This window comes from Emys orbicularis, chromosome 6, assembly GCF_028017835.1.
Source record: "Emys orbicularis isolate rEmyOrb1 chromosome 6, rEmyOrb1.hap1, whole genome shotgun sequence".
Taxonomy (NCBI): domain Eukaryota; kingdom Metazoa; phylum Chordata; order Testudines; family Emydidae; genus Emys; species Emys orbicularis.
In genome coordinates, this window is record NC_088688.1 from 128,264,225 (window position 1) to 128,289,777 (window position 25,553).

The window sequence follows — 25,553 nt, forward strand, 5'->3', positions numbered from 1 at the left end:
GAGCTGCTACTACGAAAGGTAGTGACTCTGGGAAATGTGCAGGTCATAGTGGATGGCTTTGCTGCAATGGGATTTCCTAACTGTGGTGGGGTGATAGATGGAACCCATATCCCTATCTTGGCACCGGAGCACCAGGCTACCCAGTACATAAACTGCAAGGGTTACTTTTCAATGGTGCTGCAAGCAGTGGTGGATCACGGGACGTTTCAGCAACATCAACGTGGGCTGGCCGGGAAGGGTTCATGACGCTCACATCTTCAGGAATACTACTCTGTTTAAACGGCTGCAGCAAGGGACTTACTTCACGGACCAGAAAATAACAGTTGGGGATGTTGAAATGCCTATAGTTATCCTTGGGGACCCAGCCTACCCCTTAATGCCATGGCTCATGAAGCCATACACAGGCAGCCTGGACAGGAGTCGGGAGCTGTTCAACTACAGGCTGAGCAAGTGCAGAATGGTGGTAGAATGTGCATTTGGCCGTTTAAAAGGTCGCTGGCGCACGTTACTGACTCGCTCAGACCTCAGCCAAACCAATATCCCCATTCTTATTGCTGCTTGCTGTGTGCTCCACAATCTCTGTGAGAGTAAGGGGGAGACCTTTATGGCAGCGTGGGAGGCTGAGGCAAATTGCCTGGTTGCTGATTACGCTCAGCCAGACACCAGGGCGATTAGAAGAGCACACCAGGAAGCACGGCGCATCAGAGAAGCTTTGAAAACCAGTTTCATGACTGGCCAGGCTACCGTGTGAAAGTTCTGTTTGTTTCTCCTTGATGAAAACCCGCCCCCTTTATTGACTCATTCTCTGTAGGTAACCCACCCTCCCCCTTCGATCACAGCTTGCTTTCAAAGGAAATAAAGTCACTATAATTTAAAAATCATGTATTCTTTATTAATTGATTATAAAAAGAGGGAGAGAACTGAGAAGGTAGCCTGGGTGGGGTTTGGGAGGAGGATCGGAGGGAAGGAAAAGACCACTAAAAAACGGTTAAAATAATGATAGCCTTTTGCTTGGGCTGTCCACTGGGGTGGAATGGGAGGGTGCACGGAGCCTCCCCACCCTGCGTTCTTACACGTCTGGGTGAGGAGGCTATGGAACATGGGGAGGGGAGAGGGGGGTTATACAGGGGCTGTAGCACCAGTCTGTGATCCTGCTGCCGTTCCTGAAGCTCCACCAGACGCCGGAGCATGTCTTTGCTCACGCAGCAGCCCCAGCGTTGCATCCTGCCTCCTCTGATCTTCCTGCCGCCACCTCTCATCTCGAGCATCCCTCCTGTCCTCACGTTGGTCCCTCCTGTCCTCACGTTGGTCCCTCCTGTCCTCACGTTCACTGGCATCTTTCCTATACTTTGAAACTGTGTCCTTCCAGTCATTCAGATGAGCTCTTTCATTGCGGGTGGATTCCATGATTTCCGCAAACATCTCGTCTCGCGTCCTCTTTTTCCAACGCCTTATCTGAGAGAGCCTTCGGGAGGGAGGCTTGAAAAATTTGCAGCTGCTGGAGGGAGGGAAAAAAGGAGAGAATTTTTTAAAAAGATACATTTTACAGAACAATGCTTATACTCTTTCACGGTGACAAACACTATTCACATTACATAGCACATGTGATTTCTGTGCAAGGTCGCATTTTGCCTCTTAATATTGAGTGCCTGTGGCTTTGCTGCTAGAGATCACAGTCGCAGGTCCGGGCAACAGAATTCGGCTTGCATGCGGCCATGGTAAGCCATTGTCTTTCGGCTTCTGCGCCCTCCTTTGCCACATACCAAGCAAAGCCCGTTGAGTGCTGCGGTTTTCCTGTTAACGTTCAGCAGCAGAAAACTAACCCAACCCCCCCCCTCCAATTCTCTGGGATGATCACTTTATCCCTCCCCCCACCGCGTGGCTGGTATCAGGGAAGATCCCTGCTAGCCACATGTGGAAAGCTCAGCGCCAATCCTTCCCCGCCCCCCCCCCCCCCCCCCCCCCGCGCTTGGCTTACTACAGGGAAGGATTTCTTTTCAGCCACAGGCAAACAGCCCAGTAGGAAGGGCCACCTCTGTCCCCTTAATTAAATTCCCGTATTTCAACCAGGTTACCATGAGCGATATCACTCTCCTGAGGATTACACAGTGAGATAAAGAACGGATGTTGCTTGAATGCCAGCAAACACTGGGACCATACGCTGCCAGGCTTTGTCATGCAATGATACCAGATTACTTGCTACTAGCATGGCATGGTCAAGTGACCTGCCATGGAGGATGGAATAAGGCTGCACTGCCCAGAAACCTTCTGCAAAGGCTTTTGGAGTACCTCCAGGAGAGCTTCATGGAGATGTCCCTGGAGGATTTCCGCTCCATCCCCAGACACGTTAACAGACTTTTCCAGTAGCTGTACTGACCGCGAATGCATCCCAAGTCCTCAGGGCAAATTAATCATTAAAAAACGCTTGCTTTTAAACCATGTTTTATATTTTAAAAGGTAAACTCACCTGAGGTCCCTTCTATGGGGTCATGGTCTTGGGTACTGGCTTGGGAGGCTTGGGAGGGTACTTCAGTCAGGCTGAGAAAAAGATCCTGGCTGTTGGGGAGAACGGAGTGCTGTGTGCTCTCCGCAAGCTCGTCGTCGTCCTCCTCCTCTTCCCCGCCCGCAGAATCCTCAGGTGTGGCTGATGAGATTACCCCCACCTCGGAATCCACGGTCAGAGGTGGGGTAGTGGTGGCGGCCCCCCCTAGAATTGCATGCAGCTCGGCGTAGAAGCGGCATGTCTGCGGCTCTGACCCGGCTGCGACCGTTTGCCTCCTTTGTTTTCTGATAGGCTTGTCTGAGCTCCTTGACTTTCACGCGGCACTGATCTGAGTCCCTATTGTGGCCTCTCTCCATCATGCCCTTGGAGATTTTTTCAAAAGTTTTGGCATTTCGTCTTTTCGAACGAAGTTTTGCTAGCACTGAATCCTCTCCCCATATAGCGATCAGATCCAGTACCTCCCGTACGGTCCATGCTGGTACTCTTTTTCAATTATCGGCCTGCATGGTTACCTGTGCTGATGAGCTCTCTGTGGTCACCTGTGCTCTCCTGTGCTGGGCAAACAGAAAATAAAATTCAAATGTTCGCAGGGCTTTTCCTGTCTACCTGGCCAGTGCATCCTTGTTCAGATTGCTCTCACAATGGTGCACTGTGGGATAGCTCCCGGAGGTCAATACCATCGAATTGCGGCCACACTAACCCTAATTTGAAATGACAATATTGATTTTGGCACTACTCCGCTCGTTGGGGAGGAGTACAGAAATCGAGTTTAAGAGCCCTTTATTTTGAAATAAATGTCTTCGTTGTGTGGACGGGTGCAGGGTTAATTCGATTTAACGCAGCTAAATTAGAATTAAACTCATAGTGTAGACCAGGCCCCTGTCTTCGTTTCTCTCCCTGGGCTATAGCCGCTTTGGGAGATATTTTGACACTGGGTATGAGTTGACTTTATAATGCACCTTTTTGCCATGGATCACATAAGCTCGTCTGCGACCATGTGAAAGGGGAGTGGGAAGCAGTTTTTCTACCATTTTCTGTCTCTTCAGCTTTTCTGACCACCATTTTAGGAGCTCATTAGGAAAGGGACAGAGTGGCTGGGAAGTGGGGACATGCAGCTGTATGAGATGCAGAAGGGGCATCAGTATTACTTGGGATGAAGCAAGGGAAAGCTTGTACACTGTGGACAGCACTGAAATGAGTCCAGAGCATTGCCCTACACTACACTGCAGGGTGGTGGTGGGTGGGAATTGCTGCTGTGGCAGTGGTTCAGAAGTGTGGATATGTGACAGTATCGCAGTTGTTGAAAAAGTGAGAGAGCACGGCTAGGGTAGACGCTGAACCGTTTGTGCTTTAGTTAGTGCTGCCTTAGTGGTACTCTCCTCCCAGATAGACCTCTTCCTTCGTGTGCAGGTGGGATCCATAAAGAAGATTACCAATATGGCCGCAGCCCCTCACCTAGCAAGGCTAGAGAAATGGGCAAACTCGAACTCATTGTCTCTTTCAGATCCTGTGGGCTGAATCCCCAAAATATAAGCCACCAAGTCTTTCCTTACTAAACTCTTCTTTGCATGCGTGCCCACACACGGAGACTAGCTTCAGTCTTCCACCTGCTATGAGTCTGGGACAGTGGGTATAAAATGAAAGCCTGTCTATGGACCCCTCGCTCTCATGGACTTATTCTCACAGATATTGACCTCCCCATCTTAATTCATCCTCGTTCATCATTTATTCAGTGGGGAGAAGCTTACGTTTTGTGGACAGCTCTGTCATATCAGAGCTCCTATTTCCTCCTTCCAACTAAACTCAACCCATAACCTAGTGGTTCTCCAGCTACTGATATGTTGTTGCCTCTTTGCTTCCAGGTGCTAAATTGCATAGTTTTTTACCAGTAAATTTCCAGACAAGAAGTAAAATACATTGAGAGACAGTCTTTCCATCTGTAAGTTTCATTTAGTCCATGACACCCCCTCCCCCAAATGCTTCCTCCCTTTTAATGATGTATAAAACTTTAGTGGCCGCTACAGCCATACACTGTTTATAGAGAGATCCACTGTTCAAAATTGCTGATGAGATAAATGGCATCTTTCTCCATTCTTTAGTGGGACTTCATGTAGTACCAGTTATAGAATATTGTTGAATAGAGAACTAGTATAAAGAAACCTTCTAGTCCCAGATAACTAAATCATGCTTCTGAATTGAAAAGAGAAACGCTTACTGTGGTGTGAAAATATACTTACAATTGGTACTGTACATGTCTGTACAAGTACATAGTTTCTCAATGTAAGCTTAGTCCACAGCTGCAGCAGATTTTTAAACTCCTTATGAAAATACATTTGAAGATAAGACAAAATGATGGCCGTGGTGCAGTCGTTGTACCAGACTGGTGGTAGTGATGCTTCCAAATTGAAGATGTCACCAGCCATGCTGTGGCAACTTGACTTTTCTACAGTGTTTGAAGTTTGGGTTTCTTTGAAGTTCAATTCCCAACTCTGAGTTTTCTGTTTCTAATGCTTGAGGTTTTTTATAATTACAATATTCTTGTAAAGACGTTAGCCCCTAATTCACTCATGTACTCTCAACACCATTTTAATAATTATCTTTCCCCTGACACTAATATTGTAATACTGCTGTATAAATTGTGAACCCTTAATGCATAATTTAGGTCTGGTGGGTTGCTTCAGAGAAGGGGCCTTCACAGTATTTGCTTCAATTAAAGTGGGGTATTGGGATGTAGAGAGGGGAGTTGTTCCATAGGAACAGCTCTCAAGTGGTCCACAGTACAAAAATGTAAGACCCACTGCTTAAGAACCTTGCTAATACACCGCTTCAGTCACCTACAGCACTTCAAAATGCAGTCAAAACTCCCACTGGTATCTACGCTTCTCCATCAAGCTATAATAGTAACCTGGAATCTCACTGCAGTGGATTACCATTTTATGATAAAGAACAGAACATATATAAGTTCCATAAGAAATGCTAAATTGAAATTGTAAAGTCAGAGATGGTAAAATACAGTGCCCAGTGTTCTGCAACGCTTAGATAACTTGAAATTTTGGTTTTTGCAAAACCTCTCTGCCCTTGTTCTAAACCATTGCTTTTCAGGGGAAACCTCCAAAAATGTACTGAATTTAAAGCTTGTCATTCAAACAAAGACTTTGTGTTTGAAAGTAATTCTTGCCATACTTCTACACTTAATTTCCAAAAAAAATTTAAATATGAATGCCTTGATCAAAGTAAATGGAACTTAACTTCTAAGGTTCAAGTTCTATTCATATTTATAACTCATGATTTTCAAGCAAGTTCCAACTTATTTAAAATGACTGCTTGTATACCTAGTCTAAATTGTTCTCCTCTGATGCTTTACTCTTGCTTTATTCTTTTTAGCAAATACTGAACAACTTGCAAAATTAGTTTCTTTCCAGTGGTGTAAAGGACATGGGGCTGACCTGTAACTTACAAATATTGTATCTTGACCAGGTATTGTGGTGTTTACTATATGCCTATATTACGCTAATTCACTAGCAGGTTTGTCATAATGGTGTTGGATGGGGGGTCCAGGGGGTGTTGGATCCTGCTAGTCACATCTCATGGTAATCTCTTAAAGGGATAAGAGGCATGCAGAGTGTACATTTGGATAGGGAGCTGAGTCATTGGACCTGGTGTAACCAGGTTCAGCAGATACAGGAGAGAATTATAGCCTTTGGTTAGTTTTAAAAAGGGAGTCCCTGACAGACAGGGGAGACTGAGGCAGACACTGTTGGGGAGCAGACTGACCCCCATATTCTGGAGGTTGGGGTTTGGGGTAAAATAGGCCTACCTAGGACTATGGTAAGATAATCATGACTGGTTTATAGACCATTTATTGTGTTAAAATGCTTTGTCCCTTATATTAAACTTTGTTTGGTTTGAAAAAAACTGCCTGATCACCTGTATTAACCACTGATAACTCCCAAAGGGAAGCACTGAACTCAGTTGGGCCTGGCCCAAGAACGGGAGAATGCCGAGATTCTCCCCTGAGATAAGTGAAGGTACAGGGCCTGATACCTGAGAGGATATACTCAGAGACCAGAGAGGGGTCAAAGGTGAAGTGTCCTGCAACCGTGACAAGTGGGGGTCCCCCAGTCATTACGGTGAAACTACAAAATTCTATGAGTCTGAGTCTGTTTTCTAGTAGCATCAAGCTGATTGGTTGCGTACTCAGGTCATCTCTGACTTCTAGCTACTTTATTCCCTGTTAACTCATTATGTGACTGTGGATGGAGTTTAGCATGATCTGGCTTTATTTTATTTGACAACGTAACACAAAGCAGACACTCCTGTGAAGAGTATACCTGCAGTGTTAGACTTCTGCATTAATAGCAGCGGAGTCACAGCAGTTCAGCGCAGATTGGCTCATAAAATATGTTTGGTTCTAACCCCTTCCAGTTCCGTGAAGCAGCTTGTTGCTGTCTCAGCTGTAGTTTCAGACACATGCTTCTAAGAGGTTGGCAATATTAATGACCTTGCAGTGATCTCGGGAGTGCTAGCTGATATTACGCTTTTCTGGTAGAAAGAGCCTGATTTTCCTTTAACAACACAGTGCTTTTTTTAAAGAATGCAATAGTTGTTAATTTGCTATCTTAATTAATTTTGAGCAAGTATTATAGGATTATTGGCAAATTGAAAGGTAAACTTCCTTCTGTGCAATTGGGATATGACCAATGTTTAAAAAAAAAAAAAAAAAAAAAACCTCACTGATATGCATCGAGTAATTGAAGTCTGTTTTCTGTCCTATATAATGGCTCAGTTTGTGGAGTCTTATCTCTGCCATCACACATTTTCTGGTAATCATGATCAGCTGAAATGGTCAAGCTTATTCCTCCAACTCCTTGCTACTTCAGTCTTGGCAGGGCTAGCTTCCTCATAGATTCATAGATTCTAGGACTGGAAGGGACCTCGAGAGGTCATCGAGTCCAGTCTCCTGCCCTCATGGCAGGACCAAATACTGTCTAGACCATCCCTGATAGACATTTATCTAACCTATTCTTACATATCTCCAGAGATGGAGATTCCACAACCTCCCTAGGCAATTTATTCCAGTGTTTAACCACCCTGACAGTTAGGAATTTTTTCCTAATGTCCAACCTAAACCTCCCTTGCTGCACTTTAAGCCCATTGCTTCTTGTTCTATCCTTAGAGGCTAAGATGAACAAGTTTTCTCCCTCCTCCTTATGACACCCTTTTAGTTGCCTGAAAACTGCTATCATGTCCCCTGTCAGTTTTCTCTTTTCCAAACTAAACAAACCCAATTCTTTCAGCCTTCCTTCATAGGTCATGTTCTCAAGACCTTTAATCATTCTTGTTGCTCTTCTCTGGACCCTCTCCAATTTCTCCACATCTTTCTTGAAATGCGGTGCCCAGAACTGGACACAATACTCCAGCTGAGGCCTAACCAGCGCAGAGTAGAGCGGAAGAATGACTTCTCGTGTCTTGCTCACAACACACCTGTTAATACATCCCAGAATCAAGTTTGCTTTTTTTGCAACAGCATCACACTGTTGACTCATATTTAGCTTGTGGTCAACTATAACCCCTAGATCCCTTTCTGCCGTACTCCTTCCTAGACAGTCTCTTCCCATTCTGTATGTGTGAAACTGATTGTTCCTTCCTAAGTGGAGCACTTTGCATTTGTCTTTGTTAAACTTCATCCTGTTTACCTCAGACCATTTTTCCAATTTGTCCAGATCATTTTGATTTTATGACCCTGTCCTCCAAAGCAGTTGCAATCCCTCCCAGTTTCGTATCATCTGCAAACTTGTTTTTTTTTTTTTTTTTTAAATGTGCTGGGAGTCGGTTCATGTGCTGACTGAAGAACATAAGTCTTCATTCTGAAGAGCATCTCTTCATGCTGTATGTCTCTAAGTGTGTTTCAAGGGCAAACAGGTGCAATAACGCAGTTCTAATTAATGACAGGTTTCAGAGTAGCAGCCGTGTTAGTCTGTATCCGCAAAAAGAACAGGAGTACTTGTGGCACCTTAGAGACTAACAAATTTATTAGAGCATAAGCTTTCGTGGGCTACAACCCACTTCTTATATGCATCCGAAGAAGTGGGTTGTAGCCCACGAAAGTTTATGCTCTAATAAATTTGTTAGTCTCTAAGGTGCCACAAGTACTCCTGTTCTTTTTGCAGTTCTAATTGTTCATATATGGGCTCACTCAACTAGTGTAGATGGTGTCCCCACCTCTCCAAACATGGCAGGTTTCAAAGGTTAATAATAATTTGGAGCAATTTTAAAATATAACTGTTACCAAAAATAGTACTTCACGTCAGGGGCGCCGGAATAGGGGGAGTCAGGGGACCATGGCCTTCTCACTTTTCAGCAGGGATTCTGCCCCTGTCCCTCCCCGCCAGGCTGGCATCTGGAGCCCGGGCAGCTTTGGGGCACCGTGGACCCTCCACCTTCCCTGGGGAGGGACACAGGCTGGGGGCTGCTCTTGACCCCCCACGCTGGGCAGGTGGAGGGGCCATGGCTCCCGGCCTGCTCCGGCTTCCAGCTTGGCCAGGGCCTTGGGGGGAAGATGAGGGGTGGAGGGCCCTGTCCCCCCGCCCCATTTTTGGGCAGGCTCTGCTGCCCCGGCTTCACATCACTAAACTGGACCAGAAATGTAGATTTGTCTGCAAGCGGTAATGGGCTTCGCTCCAAGGACAGAATGAATTTATTCTCCTGCATGGCTACTACATGGTTCACCAGTACTGTCATAGCTGTATAACACTAGTCCCTACTGTGAGCTCCCCAGGGGTACCCAGAGTTGTGAGGCACCTCATCTCTTCTCCCCTTCCCCCCCAGCATGAGGCATTATTGTCTCTGCCTGCTGTATACCAGCACCATGAAACCTTGCAACACAAGCGCGGAGGCCTGGAAGGCAGTAAGCCTCTCTGTGCAGGCTAGTGATAGGCACGCACCAACCCCCTGAGAGTGTTCCCTGCTGCGTCCAGCCCCTAACTACCGAAATTACCAGATTTGATGTCCCTAAAGGAGCAGTGTACATATAGCTTGAATGTTACAGCTCCGGATCAGGCCCTTTATAACACCGCAGCACTGAGATACAGTTATAGTGAAAACAGTCATACATTTATTATCAAAAGCTACGTGTGACAAAGTCCGTTCTGACAGCTATAAGGGAGTGGTGGAGAGCAGATCTATCAGCTCTAGAATGGTGAAGGCCCTGTTCCCTTGTGAGCTGGAAAAAGGTTACCTCAAACTAAAGACACCTGAGGCCAGGCTGCCAGTGATCTTTTAAAAGTCATCTACTGCTGAGGGAGAGGTGGGAGACAAGCTGCAGCAGGGGTAGTGGCAGCAGCAGGAAGGAAAGGCTTCCCCCGAGTGGAAGGTTGTCTGCCCTCCCTATAGGGAAAGAAACTCAGTTAACAGCTGCCTGGGGAAGGACTGGCACCTAGAAGCCAGCATAGTAGGGTAACACCGTGGAGAGAGGGCAGGAAAAAATATTTCTGTTTGCACTGTGAGTTTGGGTTTTTTTTTCTTTTGCTTAAGAGAACTTGGGCCTTGTCTGAGGCCCACCATGTAAATAAGGAAAAATAAAACCCTCCGGCGTCAGACTGATTACTTCAGCCCCCCTCCCCCGAGAGAGAAATGCTGAGGCCAGCAAGGTGATTGAGGTACTCTACCACATAAGATTTAAGAGGCGTTGAGTAAGGATAATGGAAACAGAAATGGTTACATACAACACAAAAAATACCCCTTCTGTACCCCCCCCCCCCCCCCCGAGTTCATTGCCTTTGCACATAGCCAGGCTAACCTTCATGGCTTGTTTTTTCCTGTGTGCTCCTTTCCTGTTGATGCTGTATGTAAATGGGGCTCCCATTGCATTGGCTTACACTGCTTAATCTACACGGTCAACAGAGACAGATGAATCAACATCCTTTGTCTGACCAAGGCTTGCTGGTCAGCTCTGCCTTGGACACACTTCAAACATCTTTTCAGTACATATGCACGCCTCCTTAAATTTCATCCGTACGCACATCACGCAGTGATTGTGAGCATGAGTATGACATGAGCTTATATTAGGGACCTCCCCTGATGTTCTTTATGGATAAATACTATGAAATGGTGCTAGGTGTAGTGAGCTTGTCAGTAGAACCCTGCGCGGATACAAAATTTGTGTCCGCATCCTATCCGCAGATATAAAGCGGATATCCGCAGATTTACAGGGCTCTACTTGTCAGGCCTGTTAAGAGTAGCTGTTACAGAACAGTGAACCCTTTGCCAGATGGCACCAACTGTGTCTCACCCACTGATTAGCAGAAGCATTGGGCATGCTGTAATTTCTCATGTTTTGTTCCATTACCCATGCAGGAAGAGACTAACTGGCCCCAGTTGATACTTCATCTCCTCTGCACTTGATGGTGGGAACAGGGCTCTTTCCAGAATTGTGGGGGCTTATTAAGGATTTAAGTTACTGGTGGTGGTGGTGGTTTGTTTTTTATCACTATAGTGCCTCTGAGCCCTACTCGTGGGGCACTCTACAAACACTGTGGGCTCTGTTCAGAGGGTACAGAACCTGGAGTTAGAAAGTGAGGCATAAATGGGTAAACAGGAGAACCTGCAGAGAACAAACTTGTCACTTCCTTTGGGTTCTGCTTGCCCCCCTTTCCCCTTTGGCATTTAGAGGAAGTGGAGTATTCCTGATGTGCTGTGCTGCATGCTTGTGATTTACTTTCTAACTTGGAATCTATATCCCGTGAAAGACCCAGTCCAAGTGCACATCGTGGGGTATGAATAAGCTGCTTTACTGGTAACACTTATGTCTGTCACCCTTCTTTTATATTCTCAGCTGAGCTCTCTTCTGTGCCCTACTAGTCTGTCTGTCCCCTCCAGTGTTTCGCTCTCTCGCTCTCTGACTTTTTCCCTAGCCCCTCTGCTCATCTCATTCCTTTCCGTCAACCTCAAGCCCCCAGGATTTTGCCTTTGCTTCCCCTGTATATAGTAGTTCCCTAAGGATACCAACAGCAGAGGGAGAGTTAAGGAGTTCTTGTAATTTCACGCTGTTTCTGTTGTTGGCACTATTGGAAAAACAAGATGAGTGGATCCTCTGTGGGAGTCTCGTGCTGGTTAGCTGTTACTGGATGGGAATGTAGTGATTGCACATAATCCTACAAAAAGGGTTCCGAGTACCAGCTCTCTGAAAAGCCTGCTACTGTAGCTGTTTGGATTGCTCATGAAGCAAATGTATGCATTCATCCTCTTGCCTTACCTGGGCAGTGTTCCTCATGCACAGAGCAGTTGTTCCAGCATGTGTAAGGTGGCTGGGCTGGAGATATTGGCATCTTGGTCCCTTAGTCAAAGGGGATAGCAGGTCAACTCCTTCTTGTCTCTCCTGCACTGCTCTCTTCCTTAGACCTGCTCTATCCTTCTTTTCTTGTTGCTGAGTTATGAAACATTACAGGCTTATGACATCTGAGTTCTCTTCCTTCTCTTCTCTGATATAAAACTCTGAGAATATCATTGTTTAGTGGGACTAGGATAAGATCCCGTTAGAGGTATGATTAGTTTCCCACCACCGTCTCATTTTGTTATCCCTTCTTCCTCGGTTTACTATAATCTTACAGGGCAAATGCTTCAACAGTAGAAGAAAAACTGCAGCCAAATAAAGCATTGATTTGTAGTTTTGGCTGTCATGCATATCCACAGATGAAAGAAATTGAAATCACTTCCAAAATGGATTAGAACCGTACAAATAGTTTGCTATTGGTGTATACAGACAGACAGCTGAACATTGTATTAAATAAGTAGCTAATAAATAAGGAAAATAGACTGGCCCATGACTTACTCCTGTGTCACTTCCCATTAAGTAGGTGGCTTTGTTTTGTGTTCAGAGCTCTGAACCAGTTTCCTAACTAGTTACCAAGTAGGCATCGTGAAAAGAAGTTGAGAGTGAAAACTGTTTATCGCCAATAACAAATGGCAGCTTGGTAACAAACCACCCCACTTAGTTCATGAAAGCACATAAATGTTTTGCTACTTCAAAACCCCATAATGCTTTTAACAGTAAACTGATGCTAGAAAGTCCATCTATGTTTTGAAAATGACTCCACTTTATGATATTTGGAGTTTTGTATATAAATGATAACAAAATGTAGCTAAGAAAACCCAAATAAGCAATTTATCTCTCCCATGTACTTGAAATATCACTGAGATTCCCTTTGAAGCCAGATGGAAGCAGTGCAAAATAAGCACCCAGTCATGAGGTGAATTAGTCAGAATAACCTTGAACACTGATTCAATTTAGCCTTTGCAGTGTTGAAATCTGGGCTTTAAGACCTAAATTGGGGCTGTGTCTACACTAGAGCTTATGTTGACATAACTTCTGTCGCTAAAGAGTGTGACTAAAACACCCCCTTGAGTTATGCCAACACAAGCGCCGGTGTGCACAGCGCTGTGTCGGCAGGAGAAGCTCTCGCGCCGACGTTGTGTCTGCCGCGCTCAGAGGTGGTTTTATTATGCCGACGGGGAGCTCGCTCCTGCTGGCGTAGGGCGTCTGCACCAGACGTGCTGCCTGGTGCTGCTGTATCGGTGCCGCTGCAGCACTGCACGTGTAGACAAGCCCTTAATCAAGTGAGATGTGTGAAAAGTAGCAAATATGTAAACGGACAGAATATCTTGACGGAAAAATCAGCCAGTGTGTCCTTTTTCTCAAGCTGTGGTGTGTGTATAACAAAGCCAACAGAGAACCTCCCCAGTTTGGGCTTCTTTTCGGTCTCAGTATCTCTTTGGATATGGAGTCCAAATGCATTCCCTTCACTTCTGTCTCCTAAAGGGGCTACTGTTACTTCTGCAAGCCCTTCTGCAAGTGGAAAGAGGCTTAGTGGAAGGTGTCAAGACCCAGATATTGTCTTTTCTCCCTGTCGGAGGTAAACTTGACCCATGAATGATTTGCTAGGTGAAGACAGAAAAATTTGAACAAAGCCAGTTAAAACTTAAAGTGCAGTGGATTGATGGTTGAGAGTTTGTGTGGCATGCCCTCCCCTAGTGAAATCAGACTTGCCAGGTGGAGCATGGTGGTGTAAGCAGTGCTGCCCGAAGCAGTGGTGTAATAAAGGGAGGCTCTGAGCTCCAAAAGCTGCCATTTCCCTGCCCTGTTTGTGGTAGGGCTTGGAGACCGCGCAAGGTTAGCATAATACCCAAAGAGGCCAGCAGAGATCGGAGAGCAAAGCAGTGGGGGACCTGCTATTACTGAGAATTGGGGAAGTGAACAGTGGGAGCAGCTGTGAACGTGTGTGCTTCACAAAGTAGGGGAGCAGAGCAATGAAGAAAAAAGGGTGAAGAAAGAAAAACAGAAAGTAGAACCTGCAAATAAGAGACTAAAGAAAATGAGAAAAACAACAGATAAAAAGCATGGGATGTGGGAACTACTCCCGAGCATATACAAGGCAACTTAAATGGGTGTCCAGGCATGGAGCCCTCCAAAAAAGGAGTGAGGATTAGGGATTGGCTAGCCTCCTGAGAGAGAGCTATTGTGTTAGGCCATTAATTACAGTAGTAAAGAGCAAAAACGTTTTCATAAGAAGATACACACATTTGTAGGTGGTGAAATCCATTTTAAGGTTCACTTCGGTGAACGTCATTAGCCACTTCACTTTTTGGGTACTTTCTTTGGGGAGCTCTGTCCCACAGACTGCAACACCGTAGCTCTTTGAATTTTGGGAGACGTTCTTTTTGTGTCCAGGCCATAATTGAACCACCAAAAAAAACCTGACCAGAATGGATGGCATGTCAAGGATGCTTTTTCTTTGACCTCTGTAGTATGGCTGCAGGCCCACCCATATTTTTGCCATATGGGAGGGACCTGCTAACACAAGGGGCAATTGTAGAGGGCTAATGAATCAGCCCTAATCCATCTCTCTGAATCTTAGCAGAAGTCCATTCCAACTTTCCAATACGTTTATGGTATTCTTAATGTTGCTGATTAGGAATTGAAAAATAATCGAATACACTCACTGTATTTAGAGACACTTCTAATATTAACTGAAATGTTTCTATTTATAGTTGTTAAAATAAAGCTAAATAATCAATTTACCTGGTAGAGACATTAATGAAATGTATAATTTACTTTTCTTAATCTCATAGGTGGGTTTGCTTTTGTATATGAAGCTCAAGATCTTGGAAGTGGCAAAGATTACGCTTTAAAGGTAATGTGTGTTTAAATCACTTTAAAGATTGAAATGTCTCTTGACTCAGTGCATTAGCATGATGGTCACTGTAGTACATGTGTACATACAAAACAAAAGTCAGAGCTGAAGGATTTTCTCCATTGCTTACTGTACCAGTCCAGATGATTCACATATGCACTTTCCTCTACTGTGTAAACGGACACAGAAAATACTTAACTTTGTCAAAACCAACATGTACAAGGTGATGGGTGATAACTAGGCATGTCAGAGGGGGAGTAACTAACTCTGTCAGAGGGGCAGTACTAACTTGTTTGTATTGGTGTATAAAGATGTATCTCAGAGGATGTATCTTTGTCTGGCCTAGGGAAGAACGGAAAGTCCCGCCATTCACTGAGCTGGTCCATTGATATGGGCATACGTATATTGGTGGTCCGATAGAGTCTGCGGGATACTAGTACTGTACATGAATATAAGCTGAAATCATGACTGAAGTGTATTTACCAGACATGTCTGGGGAGTGGGTAAACCAATTTCTCAAAGACAAACAGGCAAACAAAGACAAACAAAGACGTCTAGCCAGGTGTCCTCAAAGTCGATGGGCCATCACCTACCAAGTGGCCATTCTTTGGCAAGGAAGGGGGCAGGAATAAACAGATCTTCATCCGAGGGCAGGTCTACACTAGAAGCACCACATCAGCGCAGCTGCAGCACGTCTGGTGAAGACGCTCTATGTCGACGGGAGAGTGCTCTTCTGTCGGCATAATTACTCAGCTTCCGCCTCTAGTGGAGGTGATCTCAGCAGGTGAGCATCTCCCTCCGACATAGTGCTGGTCTGGACAGTGCTTAGGTCGTGGTAACTTGCATCGCTCAGGGGGGTGTCTTTTTCACACCCCTGAGTGACGTAAGTTAGATTGACTTAAGGGCTGGTCTACACTACTGCTTAGCAGACAACAGCATGAAACCTCTTTCACTATGAGACTGCATGACTCCAACCTCTCAGCGGGAATGAACTTTCTCTAGGGGTAATCCTCAGGAAAATGCATTTCAGAAGGGGGAACTGGACCATCAAGTGAGTGGCAAGAACACCCAAGTTATCTCTCCCAGTCCATCTCTCTCTTTCACCTAAGACGAGAGAGAGGCACTGTTGTCAGAAAACCACAACCACTCTGTAGGTGCCAAAAGTTACAGCTACCCAAATCTCCAGTCTTTCTCTCCTCCCTCTGCCACCAGAATGGAATTACATTTATTAATGCATAAATCAGTAGCAAATTGGAAGTGTGGGGGACACTATATTTAATATCCACATCAATAAAACCAGGAAGAATTGGTAGTGATGGTCATATTTAATTCCATTAAAAATTCCCTTGAATCTGCTGCACAAGTTTCTTTGCTGTAGCAAAACATCCCAGAAGTCCAGAAGACTGCTGTAGAACTAACTTCCAGAACTAACTGCTATGTGCAGTAGTGCAAGCATGATTCTAGAGGCTGCGCTCCCAGAGAGAGAGAGGATATAGATCAGTGGTTCTCAACCAGGGGTACGCAGAGGTCTTTCAGGGGGTACATCAACTCATCTAGATCAGTAGTTCTCAACCTATGGGGTCGTGAGACCCAGAGGGGCCACGGGATGGATTTAGGGGGGTGGCAAGTGCAGGGTCGGTGTTAAAAGGTGGCAAGCAGGGTAATTGCCTGGGGGAACCCGTGAAGCTAAGTTACATGCCTCCACCCTGGGTGGTGGGGCTTGAGCATCAGACTCCTGAAAGGAGTCTGGAAAGGTTGAAAACCACTGATGTAGATGAACAGAAGGACAGGTGACTAGAAACCTGGTTATTTGTTGCGGTGACATGTCCAAGCGGGATCAAGCCAGCTTTGATTCTTGCTCCCTTATCTTGAGCGTTGACGGTTTTGTTAGCTCTGATTTTTCCCATGTATGTGTTTTTATAAGTTTATAATACTTCAAAATGGTATACCCTTTTTCAATATTCTTTTTTCTGATACAGAGGTTATTGTCTAATGAAGAGGAGAAGAACAGAGCTATCATTCAAGAAGTTTGTTTTATGGTATCCTTTTTAGGTCAAAATTCAATATTTAGAATAAAGAAATGAACATCCTGAAGACTTAGAAAGCTTCTGGTCTTCACGATCCATATTGACACTGAAAGTATTTCTAAAGTATTTCTCCAGTGAAGAAAATCTTTGAAACCTGGGCTTGGTACAGACCAACGAGTTACAGGATAAAAGGTTTTCAGTCACATCAGTCCCTTGAGTTATTCAGCTCCTTTTTTTGTCGTCTATTCAAATGTTTAGCTAACATTTTAGTGTCGTCCATAAAATTGAACTCTGGAAAACGGATGCCAAAGTAACTGTACATCATAAAGAGTTGTGGGTATCAAACTTCCTTTTAAATAAATGATTGCACCTGCTATTTACTCCTTCCTTCAGTGACCAATCATAGGCTAGAGGTCACTAATTGCCAAGCCATAATTTGTGAAGTCAAAAGATGTTTCCAAAATACTAAAGTAAACAGCTGTAATGTTATGCATGGAATGTGAGATAGTGGTTTGGTCTGTCATAATTTCGGAGGGGAAATTCAGAAAATTTGTCATTTCCCAGTTGGATAAATATTTGTTTAAACTTTCTACTCCCCTTGTTGAGTTAACAACTCTTCTTCTTTTTCCCTACTGTTGTATGGATATTGGTCTCAAAGGCCTGAAGAGTTACAGGTTTTATCAACTCACTCCCTGTCCAATATTAAACAGTGATAGATAGGTTTGGGGTTGTTTTTAAATAGAGCCCTTGGTTTTACTTGATTATTTAATTCATTTGAAAGTTTATTGGTTAAACACAAGAAAGAACAAGAAATTAAAAGAAGTGTTTATTTTGAAACTCTGGTTGAGTGATTATGCAAAACAGACTGTTAGACCTTATCAAAGTCTCTCTCTTTTTGGTGTCAAACTATCAGTCTCTTATTTTCAGAACAGCCTTTCTTTGATGAAAAGGCAAAGGTTAATTTTACTCTGTCCTGATGTGAAGGGCATCTGCTTATCCTGTTCTTTACAAACAGGCAGACTAAAGGTGGAGAAGAGATGGGATAGAAAAGATGGGTAAAATATGGCTTTTGTTGATATTTTTGGAACACTGCATCGCTGGTTAGTTACAAGTGGATGCTTTGGCTGGCTAGTCGATCAAGACGCCTGCTGCTTTGACCCTGGTTAGTTATGATCCGGTCAGGGCTGTCATCTGGTTGGATCCTTTCTCCTTAGACAAGGCAGGCTTGGATAACTGCAGAACTGTTAATTTCAGCGTTCGATGAAAAGTCAGGAGTGAGAGAGGCTAGGAAGAAAGAAACGGTGGGGCAGAAGATAGCACAAGAGAAGGGAATATAATACAGGATCTTACATGCCTTTGTGGTGCTGGTAATTAGTTCTCCCCGCTGGTGGGCTGATGACTGGTTGTCATGATGATGTGATGACTTTCAGCACTCATAGGTGAAAACCAAGTTCCTTAAACAAGAGCGAGGTCAGCCGGCCTTCCCTTCAGGAATAAAGTCCCTTAGAGGAGTTGCGGTGCTGGCAGGTTGGAGGATGCAAGGTGGGACAGGAGATAAGAGGGAGAGCCGAACTGAACTGATCTTTCCCCTACCTCACACATGTCTCTTTTTAAGAAACTCCAAAAGGGGAAAAAGTGGGCAGCATAGTTCATCCCCCTCATTATTTTGTCCACTAATTAGGCCTGATATCCGGCACACCAATTTTGATCTGTTATCTTCTGGTTCCACTTTTTTTTTTTTTTTTTAACCAGCATAATTTCAACAGTCCTTGGATTAGATCAGCATGGCCTTTCTGGTTTAGACTAATCCAATTTCTTTGTCTGCTTCTCATGCACTTGTTACAACATTCAACTTTGTAAGCAACTTCGACCAATTTTTCATGGTTATTGTAATATTTTATGAACTTTCACATACTTTTTACATTTGAGTTCACAAGAGGGGCACGCTTTGTAAGCCCGAGAGTCACAACACTACTCACAACCCTTGGCCAATACCCTTTTTTAAGCAGCTTGGTTTCATGCATTCATGGCTCAATACACCGGTGGACCCCAATTTTAGACCAGGGTCCCACTGTTCTAGTTTCTATATAAACACATAACCAGATACATTGTAAGCTCCTCAGCCAGTGATTAAGGTCACTTAGGTTTACTTCTCTCTCTTCCTCCCTCCACCAGAATGAGGAGCCTTGATCCTCTTTTTAATTGAAAGTGAAATTTTAAAAAGCCTTTTATAGTATAAAGTTTTTGATTTTCCATTTTTATAATCTTGCTTATAATGAAGCTTCTTGGCTCTGATTTTTGAGAGACCTTTTTCTACTTAGTTGAAGGAAAACCATAACAGAAAGGGCACCCCAGGCTAATGTGTAGACCTGTGTGGAGGGCACAGTGGCCTGCCTTGGTCACACAGCCAGAATGTCAGCAGATATCCATGATTAAGTCTAGTTGCTGGAGAAGTCTTTTATAAATACCTCTATTGTTGCATTGCACTCATTGTCAAGAGAGACCAAGCTGTATCTAGATCAGAATCTGCATCTTCCAGAGCCTTGTTAACAGGTATTGAGTTTTTTACTCTTGGTGACTTTGCCTGTAGTTCTCATTCTGTTCAAATGAGATACTGGTTAGGTTCTTCTGTTGTGTATGTTAAACACATCCAATTAGACGTGTATGTGAGCTGATTGTGCTTGATAGTATGAAGAAAATCTCTGACATGGTTAGTTTTTCCTTGAACAAATCCCCAGAAAAAGCTTTCAGGTCATCCTAATATTGTCCAGTTCTGCTCTGCTGCATCAATAGGAAAAGAAGAATCTGATACTGGGCAGGGCGAGTTTCTTCTGCTCACCGAGCTTTGTAAAGGTAAAACCTATTTTTGTTCGTGCGTGGTGTGGCTTGTTTTAGGAATTCTTCCAAATGAATACATAGATCTTGAACTGGAAAAGTGCAGTTTTACTACATGGAGAACAGCTAAAACTTACCTAGCAAGACAGCAATTTACCTGCTATTAACTGACCTGTTTTTCATATTTATGGGCCATTCTGAAAAGGAGCAAGGTGATCAGTTTTTACCGTCCCCTTCATAATCTACCATACTTCTCATAAATTCCCTCTAACTCTTCTCCTTTCAAGGTTAAGCAAGTCAATGTTTGCAATCTCTATTTGTCTGTAAATCCCACCACACCTTTAACTACCATGGGTTAGACTAATTACTTGAAGCATTCAGACTTCCATTAGTTGCTTGTTTAGGAGCAGTACTTCCTGGCTAAGGGTGTTGTCCAGTTTTTCTCAGCTGGAAGGGTGGTTTCTGACTCACGCCCTGGCAGGAGTAGAGAGGAGGGAAAAGAGCATACTGCATCTGTGATGGAGTGTCAGCTGGTATAGTGAAAGGCCCCTTTAAAATGATTCATGGCCAGTTTAGTCATTGATTCCTTGTTGTAAACCCTACGCTGTTTGCTGGTAGCTAATATTGGGCAATAAAATGTCCAGTGGGTATTGCTGGCATAGTCTGATGAAATGAAGGGGCAGTATTTTCATCCTAATGGGATGGAAGCTACGAATGCTTTAAAACTATGGATCATTTGAAGTAAGAATATTTCAATGTCCTTTTTTTTTTTTTTGGTATGACAACATCATCTTCCTAGTGCTTAGTTCTTTGTCAAAAATCTTCCTGGATTTTCTTTATAGTCAAAAATAGTCTTGATCAAATCTCTTGTCAAATTCAGGGGATTAAATGCTTCTTGATCAGGACAGGTGTGTGTCACGTTTAGACTTATCTAATATACTTAATGGCACGTTTCCAAAACTTGAAGCATCTGTATACTAATATGAATTGATTCTATCTCCTGTAGGGCAATTGGTGGAATTCTTAAAGAAAGTTGAATCCAAAGGGCCCCTCTCGTGTGATACAGTTTTGAAGATATTTTATCAGACCTGCAGAGCAGTGCAACATATGCATAAACAGAAACCACCTATTATTCATAGAGATTTAAAGGTACAGTATAGAATTTAAGTGACTGCAACATTTGAATGAAGTGTGAAAGCAGACTTCCAGGGCGGACTACAAAGTTGATGCTGTAGAATTAATGAAATTGAGACACTTGAGTATGCAGCATTTCAAATGATGGTATGAGTACATATCCATCTCGTTGGGATTGCTGGCTGGGAATGAAGGACACCACTACATGGCCTAGTGTTTAGACCACATCCTTTATCTATATTTTTGGTGTTAGAAATACTTGTTGAATATCCTGTTAGTTAAATTTCAGAGCTCAAACTGAAACCATGTAGTCTGTTTCCCACTCTTTAATCTGAACAATAGTTCCTATTTGCTGGTAAGTAAGCTCGTGACTGGAAGCCACACATTTTGGTGGTAAGAATTTTTTTAATAGCAGAAACATAAAGCTGTGAAAGGAAGCGGAGCATAATGTCAGTGTGCTACTGAAATGCTGTTCTCTTTTGAACCTAGCGACCAGCTGCAGTGAGTGTGGGGGATTGGGATGGCTGGAGTTTCAAAAGGCACTAAAATCTACTTTTTGTTGTAGTGCTTAGTTTTGGAGCACATTGACTTTTGAACTAAAATTAATCAAGGGGGGCACTTATTTCCTGATTGGTTATTTTAAGACCTTTCATCCTTTGTCAGTCCTTTACAAATGGTATGGAAGGCCTTGAGCTCTGAGGTAAAATTGTGGCCAGTGCCATCCTGTTGGGAGGAACTAAGCAGTTGCCAAGGGTTAGCATTTTTTAAAACTTGAAATTTTTCCTGAGACACTAGTTCAAGGGCAGGGACTGATTTTTTTACTCTGCTCTACTTGAACAGTGGGGGCCCTGATTCTGTGTAGGGTGCTACTATAATAGACCGTTTTACAGAGTTCAATAAAAATTGTTATTGATTTCTTCTGTTACTATTCCAGTGCCTATTAAGAAAACCTGTCCCTGGCAGAGACTCAAAGTGATGGGGAGAGGGCCGGGGGTGGGTGGGTGGGGGGGGGCAGAAAGCGGGTTTCATACTACAGTAGCTGCACAGGGAGAGGGCTTTTACAGGAAAATTCAGAGCAAGATCTTGATCTTTGTGCTGCAACAGACAGTGGCCTCACTAAAATGATCCAGGGAGGTGTGTTTGCACTGCTGTTCCCAGAAAACTGAGTTTAGGTAGACTGAGGAGAAAGCTTACGTCAAACAGTCTCTGTGCATTTTTAAACTAAAATGTTTTTGCTTTAATAACTGTTTACAAATATAGATATCTTCTCTTTATTTGGCCTTAAAGTGAATGACTCTAGTATTGGCTGTGTGGGAAAACGAGTGATTGAGCTCAGTATCATCAAAGATTTTGTAATATTTGAAATTCTTTTGCTTAAAGATATTAGGATCTCTGAAATTCTCTGATATAATGCAGCTTCAAATGAGTTGAGATTTATGCTGTGACCTCCGCTGCAGACTTTCCATTACTTCATTCCTTTGTTGGTGTGGCACGCACTCCTTCATTTGCTTTCCCCCAATCCTTTTCACAATGGCTAATGTTAATGTGATTTACATGCACGTGGCATTGTAAGAACTGGTGCCACTTGTTTAAATTCCACATTAATTATGGGGTACACCTCTACCCCGATATAACACGAATTCGGATATAACACAGTAAAGCAGTGCTCCGGGGGGGCGGGGCTGCACGCTCCAGCGGATCAAAGCAAGTTCGATATAATGCGGTTTCACCTATAACACAGTACGATTTTTTTGGCTCCCGAGTACAGCGTTATATTGGGGTAGAGGTGTATTTTGAAAATAGTCGCATGGCTCTCATACTCGAAACTCTCTGAATTAATTTGTCCCCTTGAGTAGTTGCCATGTGGAACAAAACAAGTCATTTTGTAGCATAGGGGAGGCATTTTCTTCAGAATTAAATTTGGATTTTTAAAGGTCCCTGTAAGCTGGTTTTGGAAGACACAGGTAGAGACCCCCTTAAAATATGAACACTCTACTGACATTCTTAGGAAGGTAGTGACCACTGTTTCTAAAAGCTGGGCCCAAGTAAGCATGCACATTTTACTGTGTCTTCCCAGGGGGTGCCGATGATATTCGTGTGTGCTGATTGTATTTGGTTGTTGCTCTGCCCACTATGCCAGACCTGGCGCATACAGGAGAGCACTAAAGAGTGTACTAACAGAATAGGAACCACTAAATGGAAGAGTCAGTTATCAGGGTGGGTCAAGGGAATGCAGCCTCAAGATACAATGATAAAAATATTCCATGCTCTAAGGCTAACAGAGAAGATGAGACCTATTGAAAACCGTTTTAATTTTTTGAATAAACATTTAATTTATATTTTCCTTTTCGGGCCTCACAATCAGCACAGAATTCTCCTGGAGAGAATCCCCTCCCCCAGCTATTAACTGGTGCTCCTGATAAGGTTTTAAACTACTCATTAATCTTGAAGGGCAATTTGTAAAAGACTCCTTGCATGTCTTTTCTAGCTTAAAGCACTAGAAAATGTCGTGCAAAACCAACATATGGAGGCACATGGATTAAATAAAATACTAGATCCTTTGAACTGAATTTGTTAGAAATAAAGATGTACTATTCCATAGGGTTACCATCCGTCCAGATTTCCCCGGACATGTCCCGGTTTTTCAGTGTTAAATGGCCGTCCGGGGGGGGGGATTTCTAATCAAGAAGAAATGTCCGGGGAACCCCCAACCAAGATCAGAGCGGGAGGGAGGAGGGGGAATGCGGGGTGCTCAGAGGAGGGGGCAGAGTTGGGGCAGGGGAAGGGGTTGGAATGGGGGCGGAGAAGGGGTGGGGTGGGGGCGGGGGCGGGGGCGGGGAAGGGGCGGAGTTGGGGCCGGGGCCCCATGGAGTGTCCTCTTTTTTAAATGTTTGAATATAGTAACCCTACTATTCCACAAAATAGATCATGTCATTCAGGGCAAGATGTCTAGTGGCTAGATTAAGGGGGAGAGCTGGACTTCCTGGGCTTACTACCTGTTTTGCCTACGGCTTGGACCTTAAGCCTGTCACTTACTCTAATAGAGTCTTAAGTGTCCATTCTAACGTGGGATACCATGTGCAGTAAAATACTAAGTATTGATTCATTTTATTTAATAAATATTTGTACACTTCCTGGGCATGATTTAAAAGTGTGCATGAGCTACACAGCCTTCATAAATGTTTGTAACTTTTTCAATTTGTTAACCTACCTGCAGGTGGAGAACATGCTGATTAGTAACCAAGGGACAATTAAGCTGTGTGACTTTGGCAGTGCTACAACTATAGCACATTATCCTGATTACAGCTGGTCTGCCCAAAAGAGAGCAATAGTTGAAGAGGAGGTGAGAAACTTGACAGGCAGTTAATTAGTGCTGCTCTGTTAGCCTTAATCCCCCTCTCCCCCCAACTTTCCCTCATTTATGACTGTTCTAAGACAATTATGCATCCGAAGAAGTGGGTTGTAGCCCACGAAAGCTTATGCTCTAATAAATTTGTTAGTCTCTAAGGTGCCACAAGTACTCCTGTTATTTTTGCGGATACAGACTAACACGGCTGCTACTCTGAAACCTAAAACAATTGAAGCCCTTTCCATTGTGAAGTGGATTACAAGGCCTTGGGGGGGGGGGGGGGAGGGATAGCTCAGTGGTTTGAGCATTGGCCTGCTAAACCCAGGGTTGTGAGTTCAATCCTTGAGGGGGCCACGTAGGGATCTGGGGCAAAATCAGTACTTGGTCCTGCTAGTGAAAGCAGGGGGCTGGACTCGATGACCTTTCAAGGTCCCTTCCAGTTCTAGGAGATAGGATATCTCCAATAATTTATTTTTATTTTATTTATTTATTTATTTTTCGAGTCAGCTGCTGCTACCTTGTTTAAATGTTATCTGCCATTACAACAAAACAGTTTGTGTTTTTAAACTACCTTCCTGAGCACCCATCCTAATCGATGCCCATGGAGTGCCTGCTACTCTCTGCTGTGGAGAAATAAAATATAAACACAAATTGAAACTTGACACAATTGATAGTGTAACTTTTCATGACCTATTTAATAAAAAGGGAGAGGAGTAAGGAATCGACTGCTATTTTCTGTTAGTATGTGAATTTTCACCATCTGCAGAAAAGTAAAAAGTCAGTTGTACCCCAGTGACTCTGATCAAATCTAATCAAACATGGCTTCTAAAACTGAATTGGGTGGCATGTGATGAAGCAGTAGGTCTGTTTGACAGATCTTGGACTAGACAGTATTGCTGTACTCTTAGGACAGCTGTATCAATGTTGGCATGTTCCCCCTTTCTTTCAAAATGCAATTTGTCCATAGATCTGGCTAAGTACTAGTAATGCTGACAAATCCTAATGTAGCGGTAAAGATGGATTTACTTTAAGTGATTTCTCAAACCCTTCTAAATCTATGGAGAAGGTCAGTAATGAGACTCAAACTAAATCCATTAACTTGTGAGAGTCTGCACGCTCATTGACAGCATCAACTTCTTTTTTTGGGAGGTCCTGAGTACTAGAAGAATGATACCTGCTTGCTTCTGGTCCCCTTCTCCTTTTTGGAACCTGAACTCAGGGAGAATTGTCTGCTGGCTCTCTGGGAAGGGAAGAGAAGATGGTGCCATGCAGTTGGCCAACTTCTCACATGGGGCGGAGGAAAAAAGGCACAAAGTAGGGTCCTTCCTCCAGATGCATCCTAAGGGCATGATATAACTCAGCGGTCGGCAACCTTTCAGAAGTGCTGTGCCGAGTCTTCATTTACTCACTCTAATTTAAGGTTTTGCGTGCCAGTAATACATTTTAACCTTTTTAGAAGGTCTCTTTCTATAAGTCTATAATATATAACTAAACTATTGTATGTAAAGTAAAGAAGG

The 25,553-nt window shown here is 43.7% G+C and overlaps 1 protein-coding gene across 1 annotated transcript in view; it reads left to right on the forward strand.

Moving 5' to 3' along the window:
- The window catches only part of GAK (cyclin G associated kinase), a 116,258-nt gene that overhangs the window by 11,479 nt on the left and 79,226 nt on the right, over positions 1 to 25,553 (forward strand). The window contains exons 2-6 of the mRNA XM_065407060.1: positions 14,630 to 14,691; positions 16,671 to 16,730; positions 19,457 to 19,571; positions 20,560 to 20,702; positions 23,905 to 24,030. Of these exons, the coding sequence (XP_065263132.1) occupies positions 14,630 to 14,691; positions 16,671 to 16,730; positions 19,457 to 19,571; positions 20,560 to 20,702; positions 23,905 to 24,030 (506 nt within the window). The remainder of the gene's footprint in view (positions 1 to 14,629; positions 14,692 to 16,670; positions 16,731 to 19,456; positions 19,572 to 20,559; positions 20,703 to 23,904; positions 24,031 to 25,553) is intronic.